Below are 26546 nucleotides of genomic sequence, written 5' to 3'. Positions count from 1 at the left end.
AGGCTGGGTTCACATTGCGCTCAGTGACTCCGTTAAACGGACTACGTTACACCGCGGCATAAAGCAGTGTAACGTAGTCCGTTAACACCGCCATTGAATGCAATGTCGGACGCATCGCTAGCGCACGCCCACAATGGGCGTGCACTAGCGATGTGCCGTCATTGAGTGACGGACCCGAGACGCGGGCTGCAGCGTTTCCGGGTCCGTCACTGCTAGCGCAGATGGAGCTAGCAGATGCTCTATCTGCGCTAGTGCGATGGAACGTCGGCACTTGCGTTAACAGCAGCCCGTTAGCGTATGTGCTGAACGGGCTGCTATTAACGCAATGTTAACCCAGCCCCGATGAATAATTTACGGTACATTTAACTAAAAAATATACCTATAAAGAGAAAAATCAGACAAACTGAACATTTTGCAGTGGAAAAATCTTTAAATGAGAAGGTGTGTCCAAACTATTGGTCTGTACTGTACGTATATATATATAATATATATATATATATATATATATATATGTAATATATAAAGCTGAATGTGTGTATGTGTGTATGTCCGGCATTGGCATCTGCACCGTCGCAGCTACAGACACAAAATTTTGCACAGTCACACGTCTGGACCCTGAGAGCGTCAAAGCTATGTTGTGAGGCAAAATTTTAACTCCGCGCGTTCCAATTCACCAAACAATGTTGCCCCTATCTACATAATGGGGAAAAAGTGAAAGGAAAAGTGTTGGAGGCAAATTGACAGCTGCCAGATGTGAACAAGGGGGACTTAAAGAATGAGAGCGATGGCGCCAAAGAGTATATACCATACAGTTGCTAAGGTGGGGCCCCGACATGGGATAATCACCACACACGGGGATATGAACACACACACAAAATGCGCCACACACTACCACGTGCTTGAACACGGAGACGACATACAGGTACATACTATATATAGGAGGAGATGACACACAGGTATATACTATATACAGGAGCAGATGACACACAGGTATATACTATATACAGGAGGAGATGACTAACAGGTATATACTATATACAGGAGGAGATGATACACATATATACTATATACAGGAGGAGATGACATACAGGTATATACTATATACAGGAGATGACATACAGGTATATACTATATATAGGAGGAGATGACATACAGGTATATAGTATATACAGAAGAGATGACATACAGGTATATACTATATACAGGAGGAGATGACATACAGGTATATACAATATACATGAGGAGATGACACACAGCAGGTATATACTATTTACAGGGGAGATGACATACAGGTATATACTATATACAGGAGATGACATACAGGTGTATACTATATATAAGGGAGATGACAAACATGTATATACTGAGGGGAAATTGAGAGGTGTGAGGTGAAAATGAGGGGTGTGAGGTGAAAATGAAAAGGTGTGAGTGCAAAATGAGAGGAGTGAGGGAAAATAGTGGAGTGATCGGAAAATGACAGATGTGAGGTCGAAATGACAAGTGTTAGGGGGGAATGAGAGGAGTGAGGGGGGAATGAGAGGAGTGAGGGGGAAAATAAGAGGAGTGAGGGGGGAAAATGAGAGGTGTAAGGGAGACAATGAGCGATGTGAGGGGGAAAATGAGAGGCGTGATGGGAAAATAAGAGAAGTGGGGTGCTATAACTAACCACAGATATTTACTATGCCCAGGCAACGCTGGGCTCTTTAGCTAGTATATATATATATATATATATAATTAGGTAACCTCCAGAAATATATATATATATATATACACTCACCGGCCACTTTATTAGGTACACCATGCTAGTAATGGGTTGGACCCCCTTTTGCCTTCAGAACTGCCTCAATTCTTCGTGGCATAGATTCAACAAGGTGCTGGAAGCATTCCTCAGAGATTTTGGTCCATATTGACATGATGGCATCACACAGTTGCCGCAGATTTGTCGGCTGCACATCCCAAAGATGCTCCATACAAGGCAGGATGGATCCATGCTTTCATGTTGTTTACGCCAAATTCTGACCCTACCATCCGAATGTCGCAGCAGAAATCGAGACTCATCAGACCAAGCAACGTTTTTCCAATCTTCTACTGTCCAATTTCGATGAGCTTGTACAAATTGTAGCCTCAGTTTCCTGTTCTTAGCTGAAAGGAGTGGTACCCCGTGTGGTCTTCTGCTGCTGTAGCCCATCTGCCTCAAAGTTCGACGCACTGTGCGTTCAGAGATGCTCTTAGGCCTACCTTGGTTGTAACGGGTGGCGATTTGAGTCACTGTTGCCTTTCTATCAGCTCGAACCAGTCTGCCCATTCTCCTCTGACCTCTGGCATCAACAAGGCATTTCCGCCCACAGAACTGCCGCTCACTGGATTTTTTTTCTTTTTCGGACCATTCTCTGTAAACCCTAGAGATGGTTGTGCGTGAAAATCCCAGTAGATCAGCAGTTTCTGAAATACTCAGACCAGCCCTTCTGGCACCAACAACCATGCCACGTTCAAAGGCACTCAAATCACCTTTCTTCCCCATACTGATGCTCGGTTTGAACTGCAGGAGATTGTCTTGACCATGTCTACATGCCTAAATGCACTGAGTTGCCGCCATGTGATTGGCTGATTAGAAATTAAGTGTTAACAAGAAGTTGGACAGGTGTACCTAATAAAGTGGCCAGTGAGTGTATATTACATATAATAAATATACAATATAGTTAGATAACCTCCAGAAACACATGCTCAAAAAAGAATTACCAAAATTTCCTGATTTTGAGAAGTATAAACTCTCAAATATGTATTTTCTCATACAATATATTAAGACATTAGATTAAATTCACTCCATGTTGGCCAATTATGTTCATTGGGACCAGCTGACACAGTCCCATCGAGGCCAGCAGAGGTATGTAGCTATATGCCTATACAGTTGAATATGACTGCCAAGAAAATTTGTAGTTTTCTTTCATACAGTTATGGCTATGGAATTCCAACATTTTCCCAACAAAAGATCACTCTTATGACAGTAGACATTAGCTTTACCAAAAAAATGGATGGACATGTTGACATATACAATATGTAAGTAGAGTTTCACTTCATATAGTAAGACCTAGTATAAATTTAGCCCTAAGAAGCCCATACATATTATATGAAGTTTAGCTAAACCCACTAATTTTTCACAAATTCAGTTGACCACCTAATGTGTATAGGAGTGCTTGGCTTTCTTCGAAGGATATCGAAGGAAAGAAGGAATGGATATTTTGATCTTCAATATACCCGACCCTTTGTCCTCCACTTCTCCACTGAGAACACGGGCACAAAGGTCCCAAGCCAAGTGGGAATGTGTGCTGGAGAGATCCGGAACAATGGAAGTCAGCTGAATGTATGGCAATGTTTAGTTGTGGAAATTGACAGAAGCATATCCGCCTTGAATACTTACTGCATAAGTCAATGTGATTGGAATTCTAACTGGCCGCAGATCTTGGAGATTTTTGCTGATTGTAAGAATAAGCCAGTAAAGCATGAGATCCAGGACAGAAATAAAAGTCCAGATAAAAATCTGCATTATCACCGGAATCAAAAACACCACCATTTTTTGCTTCTGTTTTCGTGAAGTTTTCAGGCTAGGAATTGTGATGTAGATGTCTTGTTCTGTTTTGTTTAGTGGAAAAACACACGACGCATTTTGCTGCCTCTTGCTTTCATCATACTCTATAAACCTTCTTGTAATATACACATTTTCATACTTTTCGTTGTTGGCGGCCAGGAATTTTTTAAGAAATATTATGGATCCAATAAAAATGATGAAAACTCCAATACATAGAAATGCTATATGTCCAATTAAAGTTATAATACTTAACTGGGTGGATATAGTGGAGGAAAAGTCTTGGATCTGTTGTTTAGTTTCGTTCAGTACAGATTTCAGTGTTTCATCGGAGATCTTCACATTGCACTCAAAACTGTCTTTCAATTCTACAACATTGCCAAAAGGATTAAAAAACTGAAGCTTTGCGTGTTGATAGATTGAGTAAAGTGCCCTTATGTAATAGTCAAAGGGTATTATTTTTAGCAGCACACGTTTGGCCTCTAGGTTGCAGACGATACCATCGGCCAGGACTTTCAAATTCCCTAATATATTTTTCACATTATTGAACACAACAATACTAGTTCCAATGGCGATGAGCACATTCCGACCTTCTCTCATGCAGCAACACAAGAGGACCAGGAGCCCAGTAAAACGTACTGACTTAAAAACAAAGGCAAGGACAGATATGATCATCCCAAATGAGATGGCAATCATCGAGTTGACCAGCCCACCACCCACCTTTGACAAGACAAAAACAAGAATCAAACAACTACTTATCATCATCCCAAAAAGCCAGCAAAGAAGGGCAAAAACGATCCTGTTCTTCCAGCCATCTTCTTTTCCTGAGACAAACAGCTTCTTACAGTAGGAGAGTACATCAAGAATTCTGAAAGTTTTCATCATTGAGCAGTATTAATCACTAGTGGTACGGAAAGATCTTTTTTACAGAGGAGAAAATTTCAAAAACGTTCTTAGAGGACAAAAAATAATGCAAAACAATAAATCCGTGTCTGAGAATCCTTATAAACAGATTCTGAGTTCTGTAAATGCCAATTTGAGTCCTGGCTCATATGTGGAGTCAATGCTGAGAACTGTGGTTACGAGTCTGCAGTGAATCATTGTGAAATCCCCCAAAATAACTAGTATTTTATGTACTTATAGGAAGTTCAGAAATAGAGAATTACAAGTGTGATCTTCATATATGTTAAACAAATCCCCCACTTCCAGAAATGCAGCAGATTTAGACTACAGAAACAAATTTTTAAAGAGAGCTTTCCAGATCATTGGCTTATGCAGTTATATACAATACAGGAGACCAGTGAGACAGGAAGGGAGCAGAGAGGAGATATACAGGACTTAAGGAGGCAACGAGAAGGCCTCCAAGGAGTCAGTGCGCAGTAGCCGGGTACCGGGAACCTGAGGCTTTTGTGGAAATTCTAAGACACAGAGCAGATCTGTAGGGCATAGGATTACACGGACATTGCCCATTTGCACCTGAGGTACAGCAGCACCCTGGAGCCTGGAGTCACAGTGTGGAGACCCCCAGAAGGGATGGCTCAAACTGCCTACCATATAGGCACCTGTCCCAGGACAGGGGAGCAGCTAGGACCTTGTTTGGAGCACTTAGTGGCAGCAGGGACCTCAGACACAGCAAGCGCAGAGTGGAAGGCCCCCAACCTGACTTGCCAAGGGGATTCCACTTGTCTCTGGACTGGCTGGACTCCTAATGTGCCTGTTGCCGATACCCTGGACTGTGGCCTACCATCTGCAGTAAACCAGGTAAAGACTTACAATTTGTCTCCTCCATTTATTCATTGGCACATACCATCATCTTGGCAACACACCATAGGACCCCTGGGGACCCCGCTTCACCTGTGGGAACTGTAACACACGGGCTGCCACAACATCCCCCAGGGGACCCCTACAATGCAGCGTCGGTCCCACTACTGACCGAACACCACAGGTGGCTTCACGATAGACTCAAACATTTTCCCCTTTAAAGACCGTTCCCCTTTAACGTTGAGCCCCAGGTCCACGGACCGGGTTGCAGCCACCGTGACATCCTCCCTGCAAATCGGACCCGGTACCGAGTACCCCACTGCCCTGGCTGGGCGACTCACTTGGAAGCTCCCATAGTTGACTGGAGTTCAGCGACATTAATCTAGTGTGCATGCTTATTTCCAAATCTGCAGTCATGCTAACTGGGCATTAGCAGTAACTAACAGATCTTCTGACCTTCAGTTACATTCCATCTGTGAGCAGTGTTAGACCACATGAACTACATAGAGCACATGAGTTGAGGGAGCCCAGTGCCAAAAGGTCCACCAAATACCCAGTTGGCATTCCCTTTTTCCAAAATCCACTTTATAAGCATGAAAAAAGTTTGGAGGAGTTGCATGGAATGGGCTCACACACTTAGCCGGCTACATACCCATCAGATATTCTCAGGAAACTGCTGCAATTAGAGCTAGCTCAGACTGCAGCATTTTAACTCATTAAATCCTGTGGTGATCTGCGACCATGTCATTGGAGTGATCTTTGTCATCCCATTTGGGCTCTCGTGACACTTGTGCATGGTTAACCATGTACTGTATATTAGTGGCAGCGGAACTAGAAGAAGCAAGTTCCTAGCTGTCATGAACTGGGGGTGTTTGGTTGCCCCCAGTTAGTTCTGCAGGGATTTATTTATATCCCATTTCCAAGTACTGGTTTGGAACTTGCAGCTCTCTGGCACCCTCCTTACCCTCAGGTCGGTCCAGGAACTGCACCTAGGATAATTAGTTGCCAGAAAGGCTGCCTGCTATGTACTGGCTATTGGGCATGCTGCCGTGAGAGTGATATATTTATTCCCAGCCGCAGCCAAGCAATACTCTTATAAACCCCGTTCCGTCACTGCCAGCGTTACCCAACAAGCTCAGTATGCTCTGCTGCCGCCAGCTCCTATTCCTATGAATAATAGCGGGTCAGGAGCCAGCCCAACCAGTAGCGTAATTTACTTCAGAGGACACTGGAGGTACGTTTTAGAGCAAGGAGGACGAGACTAGTAAATATTATAACTTTTACTACAAAAAAGATTAGGCAGTGTTTGCAAAAGGTATGCAAAGATATTACTAAAATGAGACAATCATTTATGTACAAGAACGATCACAAAATAAAAGGGATTAAAGATGAAAGTAAACTTACATTTTTTCTTATATCATGGCTGACCATGCGGCGTGGGGGAGGGGTGACATCAAAATGCATCACAGAGTCTCTCTTTAGCTGGCTCCCTGGGCAAAAAGCTAGTGCAAAATTAGCTCCCACTATCGTATACCCCCTGGCCGTGACATCACAGTGGGCTGAGTTATGAAAGCACTCCTCTTTTCTAAGCAACCAAAACTTCCTTAATTTCATAACTTGGTGGGGAAAGCTCGTGGCACAACGACATGACCACCATTGATCTTGGTTCGAGAGCAGCGTTCTATTAAGTCTAAACATGACTTAGCTATGCATCTCGGGTAAGCAGTAATGTGTTTCTCAGTTTCTGCTGGTACGGGACATTAGAAAAACACTGTGCGTGTCGCTGTACCCTGGTATATCCCAAATAGGTTTGAAAGTTACATATCTCCCTACCTGGGGTCGAATTATTCCCTCTTGAATAACTCTCATACACAACAGAACGCTCATGGCTGGCAACAAAGAACTGGTTTTCGGCTAACCCCACGCATTCTTGAGGGAGGGGGAATGGAGTCACACACTGGAGTTTCACGTTACAGCTGTATTGTCAGCAGGAAGAAGGAGCTGGGAGCAAGGGGGTCAAAAGCCCACAGCATATGTCTGTACCCAGACCTAATGGATGTAGCAGAGCTCAGTGTGCGTGATAATAGAGAATCAAATACATCATATTCCTGACACTAGCAAACTCTGCAAAGTCACTCATTTTGGTGGAAATCTATCCTAGTCCATCTCCAATTTTCATAAAAAAAAGTATTGTTCCTTGTTTTTTATTTTTACATGTATCACACTCCGCTAGTTGATCAGAAAAGAAAGTACAAAAATCAATTATTTACTATACGGGCCACTTAAAACACATTTTATGGGCCACTTAAAACACATTTTATAAATATTGAATTGTAACAAACATGTACAATTGTGCGATATTAGTAAGTATTCAATAGACCAGTAGTACCTACCATAATGGTGATAAAGACCCAGGAAGGATTATGATTCCTGGTCATTACGATAAATGATTCACGGGCAATGTCTCAGGACAATGGGTGACATATAGTGACTTGGGATCATCGAACGTGCTCGGTGATACTCGGATATCACTCTAGTATCTGGGTGCTCGGCGCGCATTAGCCGGTGTTCGAATTTGAAACTTGAATCCATGCCCCACGTTTGGCGCCTGTTACCCAGCCAATATGCATGCAGAGATAAAAAAGCTTTAATACATTTTTTTGATTCAATTAGTCTTCCATGGAGTTTTACGTGCTTTGTGGTAAATTTCAGTGGTATATAACACTTAAAAAAATGTTACATTTTTTTTCTGGATTCAATTACTCATCCGTACAGTGTAACATGCTTAGTGGGCAACAAAAATGGTAGAATCCCGTGAAACTCCCAAGGGAGCGACCAGGGTAATATCAAAGCTAGACCAAGCTGGCATGACAGGGGAGGTGGCAGGAGCCTGTGGTCTGGAACCGGCCTCTTTACTGGAACCACCAAGGCCCGAACCCACGCTGGTGTTCTTGTAGACTGCGGATGGGAGAGCCGGATCCTACAATTAGTGAGCGGACTGTGGGGCCTAGGCTGGTCAGAAGAGAGAAGGAGTTGAGTTAGGATCAGGGCTGGAAACATGCTGGCGGGCCTGGTAGCCGCAAGTTACCGACAATTTGCATGCTGGGGGAGGTTGTTATGTAAGATGGAAGCGGAGATGGTGGTCTATCGAAGAGTTTGGTACCCGTCATCACATTTTGTTCAACCAGTGGGCAGTAGAGACACAACACTTGTCTGGAAAGCTGCAAGAGCTGACAGCTGGAACCAGGGTCATATTTCTCACAATAGAATGGCATCATCGCTGGTATGTGGTGGGTGTGATTCAAGAAGGAAGGATGAACCCTTTTTCAAAATGAACATGCCTGGTGAAGACTGCTCGAGGCACCTTGAGATGGGACTACTACCACTGAGAGATCTGTCTGTCTTTGGGGTTCCCCAACAGTGTTGTGTGTTCAGTTCTCCTACAGGCAAAGCCTAAAGCCATCCGTGGGAATGCATGAGGTCTGTCCACTAGGGAACCATACATTAGATAGGGATACAGTTTGCACTACATTTGCATTGGATAGTTAATGGGGTTGGGATTAGCCCACAGTTTGGGAGAGGCTAGACCAGTTTTATAAGAAAATGTTTTCCAGGTTAAAGAGAGACAGATGCAGTCTTGTCAGAGTACAGTACTCAGCCAAGGACAAGGGCATTTCTGGGTGGAGTGGAGAGCAAGGCTAAACATAGCAGAGTTAGCAGGTCCCAGTGCAGAAAAGGTGCAGCAGAGAAGAACGAGTTCAGTCAGTGCAAGTTTCCTAGAAGAAGGAGGACACATCTGCAGCCACGTTTGGGCAGTCTTGGACCTAAGGTCCAGAGGTATAAAGAGTCATGTCTCGGTCTCCCTGATGAGGAAGCTGTCAGCCGGGTCGCAGAGTGGGGTGAAGATGGTGGGTGTCAGGACAGGATGGAGATACGGACTGATGGAACGGAAAACCAAGGAAACAGTCCCTGGAACACCTCTTCCTCCTGAAGCCATGCTGCAAATGCTAGCTCTGACATGGATTTGCATCAGAGCCCAGATTATAAAGGGGAAGGGAGAGGCTAACTGAACTCAGCTGCGAGCTCAGAGTTTTCCAACATGGCCGATTAACCCATGTTCTGCCAGAAGGAATAACCACCATTAAAATGAAGAAGTGCTTCTTCTCAGCGCTGTAGTACGATCAATCAGACGCTACGGTCTTCTGGCTCCACACTCGTGGTAACCCCGTTACACCATTGTTCTCAACAGCGATCTGGGAGTCAAAGATGCTTCCAGAGATCTTCCCCATACTGTCCTCCTTTCATTCAGCATTTTTTCCATCCATTTCTACATTTTCATTGCCCCTCAAACCTCCTCGTAGGGTCTGCTGAAAAATGCTCGGATTTCCCACTGACTCCCATTATACTCATTACTCGAAACGAGCATACGAGCATTATGAATTGCTTGGTTTGAGTAACGAGCTTCCGAGCATTTTAGTGCTCGCTCATCTCTAATAGTGACACTAAACAGTTCACAGGTATGCCCAGCCTCTCCACTAGAAGTCAGGTTGACAGTTATTGGCGGCATGTTATTTTTATGCACTATTGTTTGCCATAAAAAAAAAAATGCTAAAGTGCAAAAAAAACTCTATTACAAGACCCAGCACCGATCATTTGCTCTACTACTATTATTATTATTAAACCTTATTTTCAGTTTGCTGCAATTTTCCTTTGTGGGTTAGTGTCTTATTGTTATTATGTCTTCAATCTGTCACACAATTTTCATTCATTTTATTTAATAGTTGATATTTTTGAGGCTAGAAACACATTTACCTACAATTCAGTATATTCCAACTGCTCCATTCATTCAGCACAAAGCCCGTATTGTGTGCAACAACCATTGATGCAATGTAAATGTAAAAATAATATATAATGGAACGTGATGTTTCTATGGGAAATGCACGTCAGTCTTATGAAGAAATACATACAATTATGTGCACTCTACCTGGAAAGTCATCATGTGATTTACAGCAGGCAGCAAGGTAATGGGAGCGAGAAGTACAGCTCTCAACAAGCTGTAAGATACCAAAACTGCTCCATGTATACAACATAGCACCCTCTAGTGGCCACAACTATAATGTAGGACTTTTCATTCTGTTACCTGTTTTATTTTACCTTTTACTTTATCATCTTTAAATGCTGAAAAATGTATGGCGCCATTATAAATAATTCACACGTAATGAAAATAGAAACCCAATTCATCATAATCTGATATTTTGCATGCCTACTATCTTGGTCCTATATTTGACTCAGAACTTTCCTTCACTCCCTAAAAATACAAGTATTTAAGCAGCCCTATCATATCACCTCACTAATCTACTTTTCTGTTCTATCTTCCTACATCTTTCCTCCTGGTCCCTTATTTCATCTGTTCTGCTCTTACTCTGTGTACTCGGTAGCCCGTCATATCTTTACACACACACACACACACACACACACACACACACACACACACACACACACACACACACACACACTGGCTGTTGAATGGTTCATGGAGTTTTATATGGATACCCTTATTTCTTCTAAAAGATGGCTGAAGTCCACAATAAAAGCACTTTTTACATCTTAGGTAACCTATCCTTCCTTATAGATTGTCAGGTCTTGTGAGCAGGACTCTCGATCTTCTTGAATTGTTGAATATTACGTTACTCTGAAACGCCTCATATTGTTTGTACCGGTACCCTCCGAACTGTAAAGTGCTGCAGGATACGTTGTCTATGGAAATAAAAAGTATATTTTTTTTACTCATATTGTGACACGTTGATATTAGTTTGGGTTTGGATTGCATTATCTTGAATTTTGCTTCCTCTCTTCGGTCAACAATGTCTTTAAATGTCCGGCTAGTCTCATCGTGTCCATTGATGATTATGTTGGTGAGGACAGGAGGCACAAGTAATATGACAAGGAGAAGGTGACTAACATGTCACAGACCAGTAGTTAGATCTTGGAAGACTCAAGGATGTTGTGGTTGTAGTAATCATTTTACTGACATCTCGAGGTTAAAAAAAAAATGTTTGGAAATAGTTTTTCTCCAATCTGAGAGACTTTGCCATACACAGTTAATTTTTGAGGGAAAATAATGTATGAAGTTGACCACAATTTAAAGAGGGCACTCTGCTAAAAGAAGGGGTCTCCTAGTCAGGACCCTCATCTAGACCACCTTCCTCTCCCCCATCCCTCTGAATACCTGCCGTCCCCATGGACTTTGTTTGTTGAAACCTATACAGTGCAAATAAGATAACGATTCCACTGCAAAAGGGTGAGTGCCGCATTTTCTTCAACTTTTAGACTCTGTAGTATAAGGCAGCACCCCATAGACAGACCCTGTAGTATAAGGCAGCACCCCATAGGCAGACCCTGCAGTATAAGGCAGCACTCCCATAGGCAGACTCTATAGAATAAGGCAGCACCCCATGGGCAGACCCTGTAGTATAAGGCAGCACCCCCATAGGCAGACCATGCAGTATAAGGCAGCACCTCCATAGGCAGACCCTCCAGTATAAGGCAGCACCCCCATAGGCAGACCCTGCAGTATAAGGCAGCACCACACATAGGCAGACTCTGTAGTATAAGGCAGCACCCCATAGGCAGACCCTGCAGTATAAGGCAGCATCCCCATAGGTAGACCCTGTAGTATAAGGCAGCACCACATAGGCAGACTCTGCAGTATAAGGCAGCACCCCCATAGGCAGACCTGGCTGTAGTATAAGGCAGCAACCCCATAGGCAGACCTGGCTGTAGTATATGGCAGCCCCCCATAGGCAGACCGGGCTGTAGTATAAGGCAGAACCTGTTATGATTGAACTGGTGGTTAGGAGCACTAGAAATGACCAGATAAGCAAACTAGTAATACAGGACGAGCTCTGGGAAGTGGGAGCTCTGCTGACCGCAAGCCCTAATCCTATCACAACAACTAGAAATAGCCGTGGAGCGTTCCTGACTCTGCCTAGACGCCTCTTCACAGCCTAAGAGCTAACTACCCTTAAAGATAGAAAATACAGCCTACCTTGCCTCAGAGAAATTCCCCAAAGAAATAGGCAGCCCCCACATATATTGACTGTGAGTTAAGATGGAAGTCACAAACACAGAAATGAAACAGGTTTCAGCATAGGAGGCCAGACTTAACTAAACAGACTGAGGATAGAAAAGGTATCTTTGCGGTCAGCATAAAACACTAACAAAAAACCACGCAGAGTGTGCAAAAGAAACCACCGCACCGACTCACGGCGCGGTGGTGCCACTCTGCATCCCAGAGCTTCCAGCTAACAGAACAAAATCATGATAACAAGCTGGACAAAAAACAATGATAACAAATAAGCTAGCAGAGACTTAGCTTTTGCTGAAATAGACAGGTCATCTGAAAGATCCAAGTGAACTGAACCAGTACTAGGACATTGACAGCTGGCATAAAGTAAAGATCTGAGTGGAGTTAAATAGAGCAGCCAGCCAAGGCCTAAACGAGATCAGCTGGAGAAGGAACCTCAGACCCAGCAGCTCCACTCTCAGCCACCAGAGGGAGTCCATGAACAGAACTCGCCGAAGTACCATTCATAACCACAGGAGGGAGTTCGAGAACAGAATTCACAACAGTACCCCCCCCTTGAGGAGGGGTCACCGAACCCTCACCAGAGCCTCCAGGCCGATCCGGACGAGCCAAATGAAAGGCACGAACAAGATCGGCAGCATGAACATCAGAGGCAACCACCCAGGAATTATCCTCCTGACCATAACCTTTCCACTTAACTAGGTACTGAAGTTTCCGTCTCGAAAAACGAGAATCCAAAATCTTCTCCACCACATACTCCAACTCCCCCTCAACCAACACCGGGGCAGGAGGATCAACGGAGGGAACCACAGGAGCCACATATCTCCGCAATAACGACCTATGGAACACATTATGGATGGCAAAAGAAGCTGGAAGGTCCAAACGAAATGACACAGGATTAAGAATTTCAGAAATCTTATAAGGACCAATGAAACGAGGCTTAAACTTAGGAGACGAAACCTTCATAGGAACATAACGAGACGACAACCAAACCAAATCCCCAACACGAAGTCGGGGACCAACTCAGCGACGGCGGTTAGCGAAAAGTTGAGCCTTCTCCTGGGACAATGTCAAATTCTCCACTACGTGAGTCCAAATTTGCTGCAACCTGTCCACCACAGAATCCACACCAGGACAGTCCGAAGGCTCAACCTGCCCTGAAGAAAAACGAGGGTGGAAACCAGAATTACAGAAAAAAGGCGAAACCAAAGTAGCCGAGCTGGCCCGTTTATTAAGGGCGAACTCAGCCAAAGGCAAGAAGGACACCCAATCATCCTGATCAGCAGAAACGAAGCATCTCAGATATGTTTCCAAAGTCTGATTGGTTCGTTCGGTTTGGCCATTTGTCTGAGGGTGGAAAGCTGAAGAAAAAGACAAATCAATGCCCATCTTAGCACAAAAGGACCGCCAAAATCTTGAAACAAACTGGGAACCTCTGTCCGACACGATGTTCTCCGGAATGCCATGTAAACGAACCACATGCTGGAAAAACAATGGAACCAAATCAGAGGAGGAAGGCAATTTAGGCAAAGGTACCAAATGGACCATCTTAGAGAAGCGATGACAAACCACCCAGATAACCGACATCCTCTGAGAGACAGGGAGATCAGAAATAAAATCCATGGAAATATGCGTCCAGGGCCTTTTCGGGACCGGCAAGGGCAAAAGCATCCCACTGGCACGAGAACAGCAGGGCTTAGCCCGAGCACAAGTCCCACAGGACTGCACAAAAGAATGCACATCTCGTGACAAGGAAGGCCACCAAAAGGATCTAGCCACCAAATCTCTGGTACCAAAGATTCCAGGATGACCAGCCAACACCGAACAATGAACCTCAGAGATAACTCTACTAGTCCATCTATCAGGGACAAACAGCTTCTCCGCTGGACAACGGTCAGGTCTATCAGCCTGAAACTCCTGCAGCACCCGCCGCAAATCAGGGGAGATGGCAGACAATATTACCCCTTCTTTGAGAATACCAGCCGGCTCAGGAACTCCCGGAGAATCAGGCACAAAACTCCTTGAAAGGGCATCAGCCTTCACATTCTTAGAGCCCGGAAGGTACGAAACCACAAAATTGAAGCGGGAGAAAAACAGCGACCATCGAGCCTGTCTAGGATTCAACCGCTTGGCAGACTCGAGATAAGTCAGATTCTTGTGATCCGTCAAGACCACCACGCGATGTTTGGCTCCTTCAAGCCAATGTCGCCACTCCTCAAACGCCCACTTCATAGCCAACAACTCTCGATTGCCCACATCATAATTGCGCTCAGCAGGCGAAAACTTTCTAGAAAAGAAAGCACATGGTTTCATCACAGAGCCATCAGAACCTCTTTGAGACAAAACAGCCCCTGCTCCAATCTCAGAAGCATCCACTTCGACCTGAAACGGGAGCGAAACATCTGGCTGACACAACACAGGGGCAGAAGAAAAACGACGCTTCAGCTCCTGAAAAGCCTCAACGGCCGCAGAGGACCAATTGACCACATCAGCACCTTTCTTGGTCAAATCAGTCAATGGTTTAACAACACTAGAAAAATTAGCGATGAAGCGACGGTAAAAATCAGCAAAGCCCAGAAATTTCTGAAGGCTCTTCACAGAAGTAGGCTGAGTCCAATCATAAATGGCCTGAACTTTAACAGGGTCCATCTCGATAGTAGAAGGGGAAAAAATGAAGCCCAAAAATGAAACCTTCTGGACTCCAAAGAGACATTTAGACCCCTTCACAAACAAGGAATTAGCACGAAAGACCTGGAACACCATTCTGACCTGCTTCACATGAGACTCCCAATCGTCTGAAAAGACCAAAATATCATCCAAATATACAATCATGAATCTATCCAGGTACTTTCGGAAGATGTCATGCATAAAGGACTGAAACACAGATGGAGCATTAGAAAGCCCGAATGGCATCACCAAGTACTCAAAATGGCCCTCGGGCGTATTAAATGCTGTTTTCCATTCGTCGCCCTGTTTAATACGCACAAGATTATACGCCCCTCGAAGATCTATCTTGGTGAACCAGCTAGCCCCCTTAATCCGAGCAAACAAATCAGACAGTAGCGGCAAAGGGTACTGAAATTTGACGGTGATTTTATTGAGAAGGCGGTAATCTATACAAGGTCTCAGAGAACCATCCTTCTTGGCCACAAAAAAGAACCCTGCTCCCAACGGTGACGACGACGGGCGAATATGCCCTTTCTCCAAGGACTCCTTTATATAACTCCGCATTGCAGCGTGTTCTGGCACAGATAAATTGAACAGTCGGCCCTTTGGGAACTTACTACCAGGAATCAAATTAATAGCACAATCACAATCCCTATGAGGAGGTAGGGCACTGGATTTGGGCTCATCAAATACATCCCGGTAATCTGACAAGAACTCAGGGACTTCAGAAGGATGGGAAGACGAAATAGACAACAATGGGACATCCCCATGTACCCATTGACAACCCCAACTGGATACAGACATTGATTTCCAATCCAATACTGGATTATGGAGCTGTAGCCATGGCAAACCCAAAACGACCACATCATGCAGATTATGCAACACCAAAAAGCGAATATCCTCCTGATGCGCAGGAGTCATGCACATGGTCAATTGAGTCCAGTACTGAGGCTTATTCTTGGCCAAAGGTGTAGCATCAATTCCTCTCAATGGAATAGGATACTGTAAGGGCTCCAAGAAAAAAACACAGCGCCTGGCAAACTACAAGTCCATCAAATTCAGGGCAGCGCCTGAATCCACAAATGCCATAACAGAATAGGACGACAAAGAGCAAATCAGAGTAACGGACAAAAGAAATTTTGGCTGTACAGTACCAATGGAGGCAGACCTAGCGAACCGTTTAGTGCGCTCAGGACAATCAGAGATAGCATGAGTGGAGTCACCACAGTAAAAACACAGCCCATTCTGACGTCTGTATTCTTGCCGTTCAGCTCTGCTCAAAGTCCTATCACATTGCATAGGCTCAGGCTTCTGCTCAGAAAATACCGCCAAATGGTGCACATTTTTATGCTCACGTAAGCGTCGATCGATCTGAATGGCCAAGGACATAGACTCATTCAGACCAGCAGGCGTGGGGAATCCCACCATAACATCCTTAAGGGCTTCAGACAGACCTTTTCTGAAAATTGCCGCCAGGGCACACTCATTCCACTGAGTAAGCACAGACCACTTTCTAAACTTCTGACAATATACCTCCGCTTCATCCTGACCCTGACACAAAGCCAGCTAAATTTTCTCTGCCTGATTCACTGAATCTGGTTCACCATAAAGCAATCCAAGCACCAGAAAAAACGCATCAACATTACGCAATGCAGGATCTCCTGGCGCAAGGGAAAATGCCCAGTCTTGAGGGTCGCCACGTAGCAAAGAAATAATGATTTTTACTTGCTGAATGGGGTCACCAGAGGAGCGGGGTTTCAAAGCAAAAAACAGTCTACAATTATTTTTGAAATTCAGGAACTTAGATCTATCCCCAGAAAACAAATCAGGAATTGGAATTCTGGGTTCTAACATCGGGTTCTGAACTACATAATCTTGAATGCTTTGTACCCTTGCAGTGAGTTGATCCACACAAGAGGACAGATCTTGAATGTCCATATCTACACCTGTGTCCTGAACCACCCAGAGATTTAGGGGAAAAGAGAAACAAAACACACTGCAGAGGAAAAAAAAAATGGTCTCAGAACTTCTCTTATCCCTCTATTGAGATGCATTAACACTTTACGGGCCAGCTGTACTGTTATGATTGAACTGGTGGTTAGGAGCACTAGAAATGACCAGATGAGCAAACTAGTAATACAGGACGAGCTCTGGGAAGTGGGAGCTCTGCTGACCGCAAGCCCTAATCCTATCACAACAACTAGAAATAGCCGTGGAGCGTTCCTGACTCTGCCTAGACGCCTCTTCACAGCCTAAGAGCTAACTACCCCTAAAGATAGAAAATACAGCCTACCTTGCCTCAGAGAAATTCCCCAAAGAAATAGGCAGCCCCTACATATATTGACTGTGAGTTAAGATGGAAGTCACAAACACAGAAATGAAACAGGTTTCAGCATAGGAGGCCAGACTTAACTAAACAGACTGAGGATAGAAAAGGTATCTTTGCGGTCAGCATAAAACACTAACAAAAAACCACGCAGAGTGTGCAAAAGAAACCACCGCACCGACTCACGGCGCGGTGGTGCCACTCTGCATCCCAGAGCTTCCAGCTAATAGAACAAAATCATGATAACAAGCTGGACAAAAAACAATGATAACAAATAAGCTAGCAGAGACTTAGCTTTTGCTGAAATAGACAGGTCATCTGAAAGATCCAAGTGAACTGAACCAGTACTAGGACATTGACAGCTGGCATAAAGTAAAGATCTGAGTGGAGTTAAATAGAGCAGCCAGCCAAGGCCTAAATGAGATCAGCTGGAGAAGGAACCTCAGACCCAGCAGCTCCACTCTCAGCCACCAGAGGGAGTCCATGAACAGAACTCGCCGAAGTACCATTCATAACCACAGGAGGGAGTTCGAGAACAGAATTCACAACAAGAACCCATAAAAAAACAGTAAATACCTTTCTTCCTCCTTGTTCCCGCGGTGCTCCGAGCTCCCGCTCATCTCCTGACAGCGGGCGCGATGATGTCACTACACGGCGCTGGGTAGTGACGTCATCGCGCCCGCTGTTAGTGTCGGCGTCTGTGACATCAGACACTGACAGGGGGATGATGGGAGGAGCGTAGTGCTCCTTCCCTCATCAATGCGGTCAGCTGTATCAGCTAAATGCCGAAACAGCTGACCTTGCGATGACAGGCGGGGGGCCCACTGCTGGCACAGGCCCCCCCCCTGCCTGCTCAGGGGCCCCATAGTGGCAAAGCAGGGAGATCGATTCTCCCTGCTCTGCCGCAGAATGTAACTGTATCGGCGCGTTGCAAGTGCAGGTCAAGCCACTGCATTCGCGAGCTCATTTGCATTAGTATTTGCCTATAGATTACAAGACAATGGACTTCTAAAATAAAGGTATGAATGTAATCATAATTACAAGTACTTTACTGTGAGGACGTTAATTTGGGGTCTTAAAACCTTGCTATAGTGGTCTTAAACGGAACTTGTTACAAAGTGTACCGTCATATTTACCTGACACAAAAGTCCTTTTACAGAATTCTTCTGAACTGCCCTGGCAGGATTCATACAATATTGCAACTATTGATGTTATTAGTCTGTATACTAGAGGGCGGACAAGGATATGGGGTGCATGGATTTTATATGTGAAGAACTCAAACTTGTATTAAGTGACAATATTTTTTTAATTTTGGTGACCAATGGTATGCCCATTGCACAGGAATTTCAATGCGTATGCCAGAGGCACCTACATTGCCTAACCTATTTTCTGCTATTTGAATAGCATGAGGTAGAATCTGAGACACCGATTTCAGCAATGGGTCATTTACTAAGCAATGTGCTGTTGTTTCAATACAATGAGTGTTTTATCAGCAGGAGATTATCACTGCCTGGACTGATGCCCATGTGAGATCTAGTCCAATCCCGCCCCCAGCATTGATTCACTGCTTACTGTCAATATACATTGTAAACAGAAGGCTGTGGTGTGGGTGGGGTTAGCTTTCTGAGATCTGTTTCATGCTCTTGATTGTATCACAACTGATGCACACAGTAAATTAAGTGACACATCTTTGAAATCAGAGTCTCTTTTCCTACATTATGCCTCTTTTAAAGGAAGTAGCAAAAACATGGTGACAGATTCCTTTTAAATACATACAATATTGGACTAAGTTCATAGACAATGTTTTAACTGTTTGTTCAGGCAGGCTTAGAACAAGAATTTGATACATTCTTGTCGTATATTAATAACAATCATATTAATATGCAATTTACGGGTGTATTTGATAATCAAATGATTCATTTTTTGGATGTTCACATTAGAGCAGAGGAGTGTGGGTTGAACATGTGCTGTTCTAGAAAACAAACCACAACTAACTCTCTGTTGTGACGCTGAGTCGTGAGACAGGGTATTGAGGAGGTCCGAGGTCACATACCGGGAGGGCTCGAAGTACAGAGGGGTAAGTCAAAGACATGGTCAGGTAAAAAAGTCAGGGGTCAAATGCCAGGGAATACAACCAACAGATAGGCGGAAGCCAATTCCAGGGTCAGATACCTAAAGTCAGAGAGCGTCAAAAGCAGAAGGGGGAATCCACAAGAGAAGAAATGACAAATCTAAGATCCAGCAACAGGGTCAGAGGAAAGAGACACAGAGCTAAGCAAAAAAAATCCAGCTTAGGAAAAGCTACAACAGACACTGACTACTAACAGATAGCCAGCTAAATACCTTGCAAGCTATTAAAGACAGGTGTAATAATTATAGGGGATAACTCAGGAGACTCTTTGCGTGGAACAAGACAACTACAGGACACAGTTTTATAAGTGGTAAAGTCTATATTATCACACGGTGATTCAAACAGGTGCAGAGAGAAACTCAAGTCCACAACACTTGGTGCAAATATCAAATGCAGCTCAGCAGTCTATAGGAAACTTCAGAGGAAAATGCAATCACGCAGAAAGTCTATGAAGCACAATTATTCTTGAGGATACTTGACACGAATAAGTCCTTGCTTAGTCCAAAACACAGATAGATATGCTTATTAGGCAGTTCAAATAATATCTTAGCTCAACCAGGGAGGCCTGGTTAATAGTCTCAGGTTCTTGCAGAGCAGAAACAGCTTAAATGTACAGCAAATGCAGATGGAAGCAAACACGAGCAGCAGATGAAGGAGGATTACTGGAACTGGTGTATGCAGCAGGAACTCAGAGCAGAGTAGCAGGATAACCCCACAGGTTCACAGGAGCAGGTATATAGCCAGGGAGTCACCAGAGGTCAGGAGCTGGATGCAAGGCAGAATACTCTAGCACAGACTGAAGGCTGGGGTGGAGTTTTATAGCAGGAAGACACAGTGCACATGATACCAAAGACGCCATCTTGGAAAAGGGCAGTAATGCACAAAAAGGTAATAAAAAATGTTCAGAGTCCTGACAACAGGAGGCACCTGAGGAAACGCCCGCAGACTAAACCAGATAGAACAGCAGGGCTGTCAATGAACATGCTGACAGCCCAGCACACCCCAGGATCAGATTGGATGACTGGACTGTCACTCACAACCAACAGTCCAGCACACTCCAGAATCTATAGGGCAGACGAGCTGCCACTCACAGCGTTCCTATGAAACAGTCAGTTATGAAACCGTGACATCTGTTTTATTATACAATTTATCACCTTTTCCATTCTAAAACTTTCCTACCTTACAGCTGATTTTTTCACCTTTCATGTATTAATAGTGAATATAATGTTTTGTTACAGCGGTCACTGGAATTGTCTGAGAGATTAATTTCGTAGGGATATGATAAACAGTTTGTCCAGGAGGTACTGAATAAAGCAATTTGGTTGGATTGCAGACAATTACTTGTTCAAAAAAAAAAAAAAGAAACATGGAAAAGAGATGGAAAAGTCTGTCTTCAGATTTCAAATCAGTCCATTAGCAGATAAAATTAAAAGTACAATAAGGAAATACAGGCCCATTGTTCAATCAGATCAGGAGCCAATTGACGGAACTCATACTCCCCCTATTGTTACTTTCCATAGATGTAGAAACCTTAAATATGAATTAGTAAGAGGTAGATATGTAAAGAAAAAAGAAAATTGGTTAGAACAATTGGTTTCCTAAAGGAAATTATAAATGAGGTTCATGTTCATTTTGTGGTAAAATGTGTATGGGGACCAATCTAAGGGGTCACTTTACATGGACCGCCAGGTGGCATGATACAACCGCCGATCAGTAACCTTTTACTGATTAGTGGTCTTTGAGTTACCTTTTTACACCAAAGTAAACGATGTGCACTGAGCGATCGATGCTAGATATAAGGCTGCTATTGTTCTCATCAGCGTGAGTCCTGTTTACATTGGACAATGCACCATCAAGAATGATGACTTTTTTGTGCTGCAAAAAATATCATTTCACTGGATGAACCAGAGTTTTGCTCGTTCATCAAGTTATCGCCAATCTGTTTACACAGCAAAATAATCGTGAAACGGGCATTTCGAGCAACCCTCGTTCATGATTATCTTGCATTGCAATTATGCCTTAAGAATAGATCCTGTTACTCATATAGTTAAAAAAACTCATTACCTGCAGAACGAATCATATTGTATTGGTAATATTTTGCCCTTGTGAATTTTATTAATTTTATTATATGGGGGAAACGATACGCCCTTTATTTGTTTGTCTTGTTGGACATGGTAATTCCATTTCGACAGGAAAAGGTTGTCTACACCTAATTAATCTTGTAAAGGAAAAACATAATGGAAACTCATCGTGTCTCTGATTTCCTGGCATATAACATATTTATGTGCCATTTTCTGGTGGAGACAGGCATAAACAATTATTGAGATGTGAGGTTAACCGGATTATTAGAACAGATGCCACAGGTCCATTAGGCCGTAATGACCATAATGAATTCTTAGTGTTCTTCTAAAATTATACTTTATAGGGATTTATGTGTTTTTAAGTACTATTATTAAACTACCGTCATTGTTTTTATTAAATTTATATGTAATGATAGAGTTAATGCCGGAGGGTGTTGTTACCGTTTCCCAATGTATCTCGAGAAAGCGCCCGGAGCGTCAATTGGCTGTAGGCTACTAACCTGCTGAATATTGTTCTTTTTGTGTACATCTCAACCACGTAAAGAAAAAAACATCTGCTTTATTATACCATGCGGTCAGCACCAATCTACTCTTGATATGTTACAATTACACAAGTTCACTAAGGCCAAACTGCTCGTTAGTATGAAGCTACCCAACCTCGTCTTCTATAAGCAATTGTTCTAGAACACAATACCTTCATACATACCGCATACACTGGGACAAGGCACAGGGTTTTTTTCTGCTAGATTGATATGGAATTCAACTACAAAAAACAAAACATTTCCGAATGTCAAAGATTGGTCCTGGTTTGATCTGTTTTCCAAATTCCGTTCCCTGTGCCCAAAAGGATCTCAAAAATACATAACCGCGTGATCTCACCAGCCAACTCTTATAAATCGACGTTTCTTCTTTGATGGGGAAAAATAATTAAACTCACACAGTTTCTCCAGATGCATACTTTTGCAAGAAAATTCCTATAAATTACCATTATGTTTGTAAAGGACTCGTGAACTAGTACACCAACAAGTCGTTCTATGTAGGCCCATGAAATATTTCAAACCTAAAACGCATGATTTGCTTACTCTTTTGTTAGGAACTGCAAAACCCACATCCTTCCCACACTGGAAACAAGTAACACCTCCTTCCCACTAAGACTGGAAAATCAAATTCACCTATTACACCATCAGAAGAAGTCTCCAGCTGGGAATCCCACACCCAACCACAATTTCTTAAAATTTGGGCACCATAGACCAGCAAAACCCAAATCCCAAAATGCACCTTGTCCATTACATCCCCCAAACCCATATTGCTTCCCATTCATCCTCTCTTTTTCCTCTTCTCACCGGATAGTACCATACTTTGACGTCAATTGTTATCCATCTCTTGTTTTGTTCAATAGTTTTTATTCTGTGTCGGTCAACTTTTTTATCGTGGACAATCCTGACTATATTACCTACTAATATTTGCTGATTACTTGTACGTACTGTTATTTTTGTTTGTACCGAGACATCAGTTGTTTCACCAACGCTTGAAATTTTATATTAATCGCTCCTTATATTGTATGTTGTGTACTATTCAATAAATAATAATTATTCGAAAAAACAAAATGGGTCATACAGAAACCAATTACAGCGTTACGATATGGCCACATGCAGGAATCCTAAGCAGCCGCTATCACTGCACTGGGGCCCTGTGGCTTCCTACTTTTAAACTTACGGTAATACACATAAGAATGGCTAACCTATTACTTATTAAAACCAGCATTTGTTTTTAATAAAAAGCATGCTGGAGTAACGTGCCTAATTTATTAAGAGCTTCTGAACACCTTATGTATACGAGTGATTGTGTGGCTAGATACCATTTTATCAATTGGTTTATTCAAACCACGACCCTCCAGTATATGGTGATTTATTCATACATGACCCTCCAGTATATGGCGATTTATTCATACATGACCCTCCAGTATATGGTGATTTATTCATACATGACCCTCCAGTATATGGCGATTTATTCATACATGACCCTCCAGTATATGGTGATTTATTCATTCATGACCCTCCAGTATATGGTGATTTATTCATACCTGACCCTCCAGTATATGGCGATTTATTCATACATGACCCTCCAGTATATGGTGATTTATTCATACATGACCCTCCAGTATATGGCGATTTATTCATACATGACCCTCCAGTATATGGTGATTTATTCATTCATGACCCTCCAGTATATGGTGATTTATTCATACCTGACCCTCCAGTATATGGCGATTTATTCATACATGACCCTCCAGTATATGGTGATTTATTCATACATGACCCTCCAGTATATGGTGATTTATTCATACCTGACCCTCCAGTATATGGCGATTTATTCATACATGACCCTCCAGTATATGGTGATTTATTCATACATGACCCTCCAGTATATGGTGATTTATTCATACATGACCCTCCAGTATATGGTGATTTATTCATACATGATCCTCCAGCATATGGTGATTTATTCATACCTGACGCTCCAGTATATGGTGATTTATTCATACCTGACCCTCCAGTATATGGTGATTTATTCATACATGACCCTCCAGTATATGGTGATTTATTCATACATGACCCTCCATTATATGGTGATTTATTCATACCTGACCCTCCAGTATATGGTGATTTATTCATACAATGACCCTCCAATATATGGTGATTTATTCATTCATGACCCACCAGTATATGGTGATTTATTCATACATGACCCTCCATTATATGGTGATTTATTCATACATGACCCTCCAGTATATGGTGATTTATTCATACATGACCCTCCAGTATATGGTGATTTATTCATACATGACCCTCCAGTATATGGTGATTTATTCATTCATGACCCTCCAGTATATGGCGATTTAGTCATACATGACCCTCCAGTATATGGTGATTTATTCATTCATGACCCTCCAGTATATGGTGATTTATTCATTCATGACCCTCCAGTATATGGTGATTTATTCATACATGACCCTCCAGTATATGGTGATTTATTCTTACATGACGCTCCAGTATATGGCGATTTATTCATACATGACCCTCCAGTATATGGCGATTTATTCATACATGACCCTCCAGTATATGGCGATTTATTCATACATGATCCTCCAGCATATGGTGATTTATTCATACCTGACGCTCCAGTATATGGTGATTTATTCATACCTGACCCTCCAGTATATGGTGATTTATTCATACATGACCCTCCAGTATATGGTGATTTATTCATACAATAATCCCTCCATTATATGGTGATTTATTCATACAATGATCCCTCCAGTATATGGTGATTTATTCATACACGACCCTCCAGTATATGATTTATTCATACATGACCCTCCATTATATGGTGATTTATTCATACAATGACCCTCCAATATATGGTGATTTATTCATACATGACCCTCCTGTATATGGTGATTTATTCATACAATAATCCCTCCAGTATATGGTGATTTATTCATACATGACCCTCCAGTATATGGTGATTTATTCATACATGACCCTCCAGTATATGGTGATTTATTCATACAATAATCCCTCCAGTATATGGTGATTTATTCATACAATGATCCTCCAGTATATGGTGATTTATTCATACAATAATCCCTCCAGTATATGGTGATTTATTCATACACGACCCTCCAGTATATGGTGATTTATTCATACCTGACGCTCCAGTATATGGTGATTTATTCATACCTGACCCTCCAGTATATGGTGATTTATTCATACATGACCCTCCATTATATGGTGATTTATTCATACAATGACCCTCCAATATATGGTGATTTATTCATACATGACCCTCCAGTATATGGTGATTTATTCATACATAACCCTCCAGTATATGGTGATTTATTCATACATGACCCTCCAGTATATGGTGATTTATTCATACATGACCCTCCAGTATATGGTGATTTATTCATACATGACCCTCCTGTATATGGTGATTTATTCATACATGACCCTCCAGTATATGGTGATTTATTCATACATGACCCTCCAGTATATGGTGATTTATTCATACATGACCCTCCTGTATATGGTGATTTATTCATACCTGACCCTCCAGTATATGGCGATTTATTCATACATGACCCTCCAGTATATGGTGATTTATTCATACATAACCCTCCAGTATATGGTGATTTATTGATACAATAATCCCTCCAGTATACGGTGATTTATTCATACATGACCCTCCATTATATGGTGATTTATTCATACAATGACTCTCCAATATATGGTGATTTATTCATACATGACCCTCCTGTATATGATTTATTCATACATGACCCTCCTGTATATGGTGATTTATTCATACAATGACCCTCCAGTATATGGTGATTTATTCATACCATGACCCTCCATTATATGGTGATTTATTCATACAATGACCCTCCAGTATATGGTGATTTATTCATACCATGACCCTCCAGTATATGATTTATTCATACATGACCCTCCAGTATATGGTGATTTATTCATACAATAATCCCTCCAGTATATGGTGATTTATTCATACATGACCCTCCAGTATATGGTGATTTATTCATACATGACCCTCCAGTATATGGTGATTTATTCATACAATAATCCCTCCAGTATATGGTGATTTATTCATACATGACCCTCCAGTATATGGTGATTTATTCATACAATAATCCCTCCAGTATATGGTGATTTATTCATACATAACCCTCCAGTATATGGTGATTTATTCATACACGACCCTCCAGTATATGGTGATTTATTCATACAATGATCCTCCAGTATATGGTGATTTATTCATACATGACCCTCCAGTATATGGTGATTTATTCATACAATGATCCTCCAGTATATGGTGATTTATTCATACAA

The 26546-nt window shown here is 42.5% G+C and overlaps 1 protein-coding gene across 1 annotated transcript in view; it reads right to left on the bottom strand.

The window, feature by feature from the left end:
- The window catches only part of DCSTAMP (dendrocyte expressed seven transmembrane protein), a 48427-nt gene extending 43742 nt beyond the window's left edge, over window positions 1-4685 (bottom strand). The window contains exon 1 of the mRNA XM_077268110.1: window positions 3419-4685. Within this exon, the coding sequence (XP_077124225.1) occupies window positions 3419-4468 (1050 nt within the window). The 5' untranslated portion in view covers window positions 4469-4685. The remainder of the gene's footprint in view (window positions 1-3418) is intronic.
- Between the last annotated feature and the right edge of the window lie 21861 nt (window positions 4686-26546).

Source organism: Ranitomeya variabilis, chromosome 6 (assembly GCF_051348905.1).
Source record: "Ranitomeya variabilis isolate aRanVar5 chromosome 6, aRanVar5.hap1, whole genome shotgun sequence".
Lineage (NCBI taxonomy): Eukaryota > Metazoa > Chordata > Amphibia > Anura > Dendrobatidae > Ranitomeya > Ranitomeya variabilis.
This window is presented reverse-complemented; position numbering and strand designations above follow the sequence as displayed.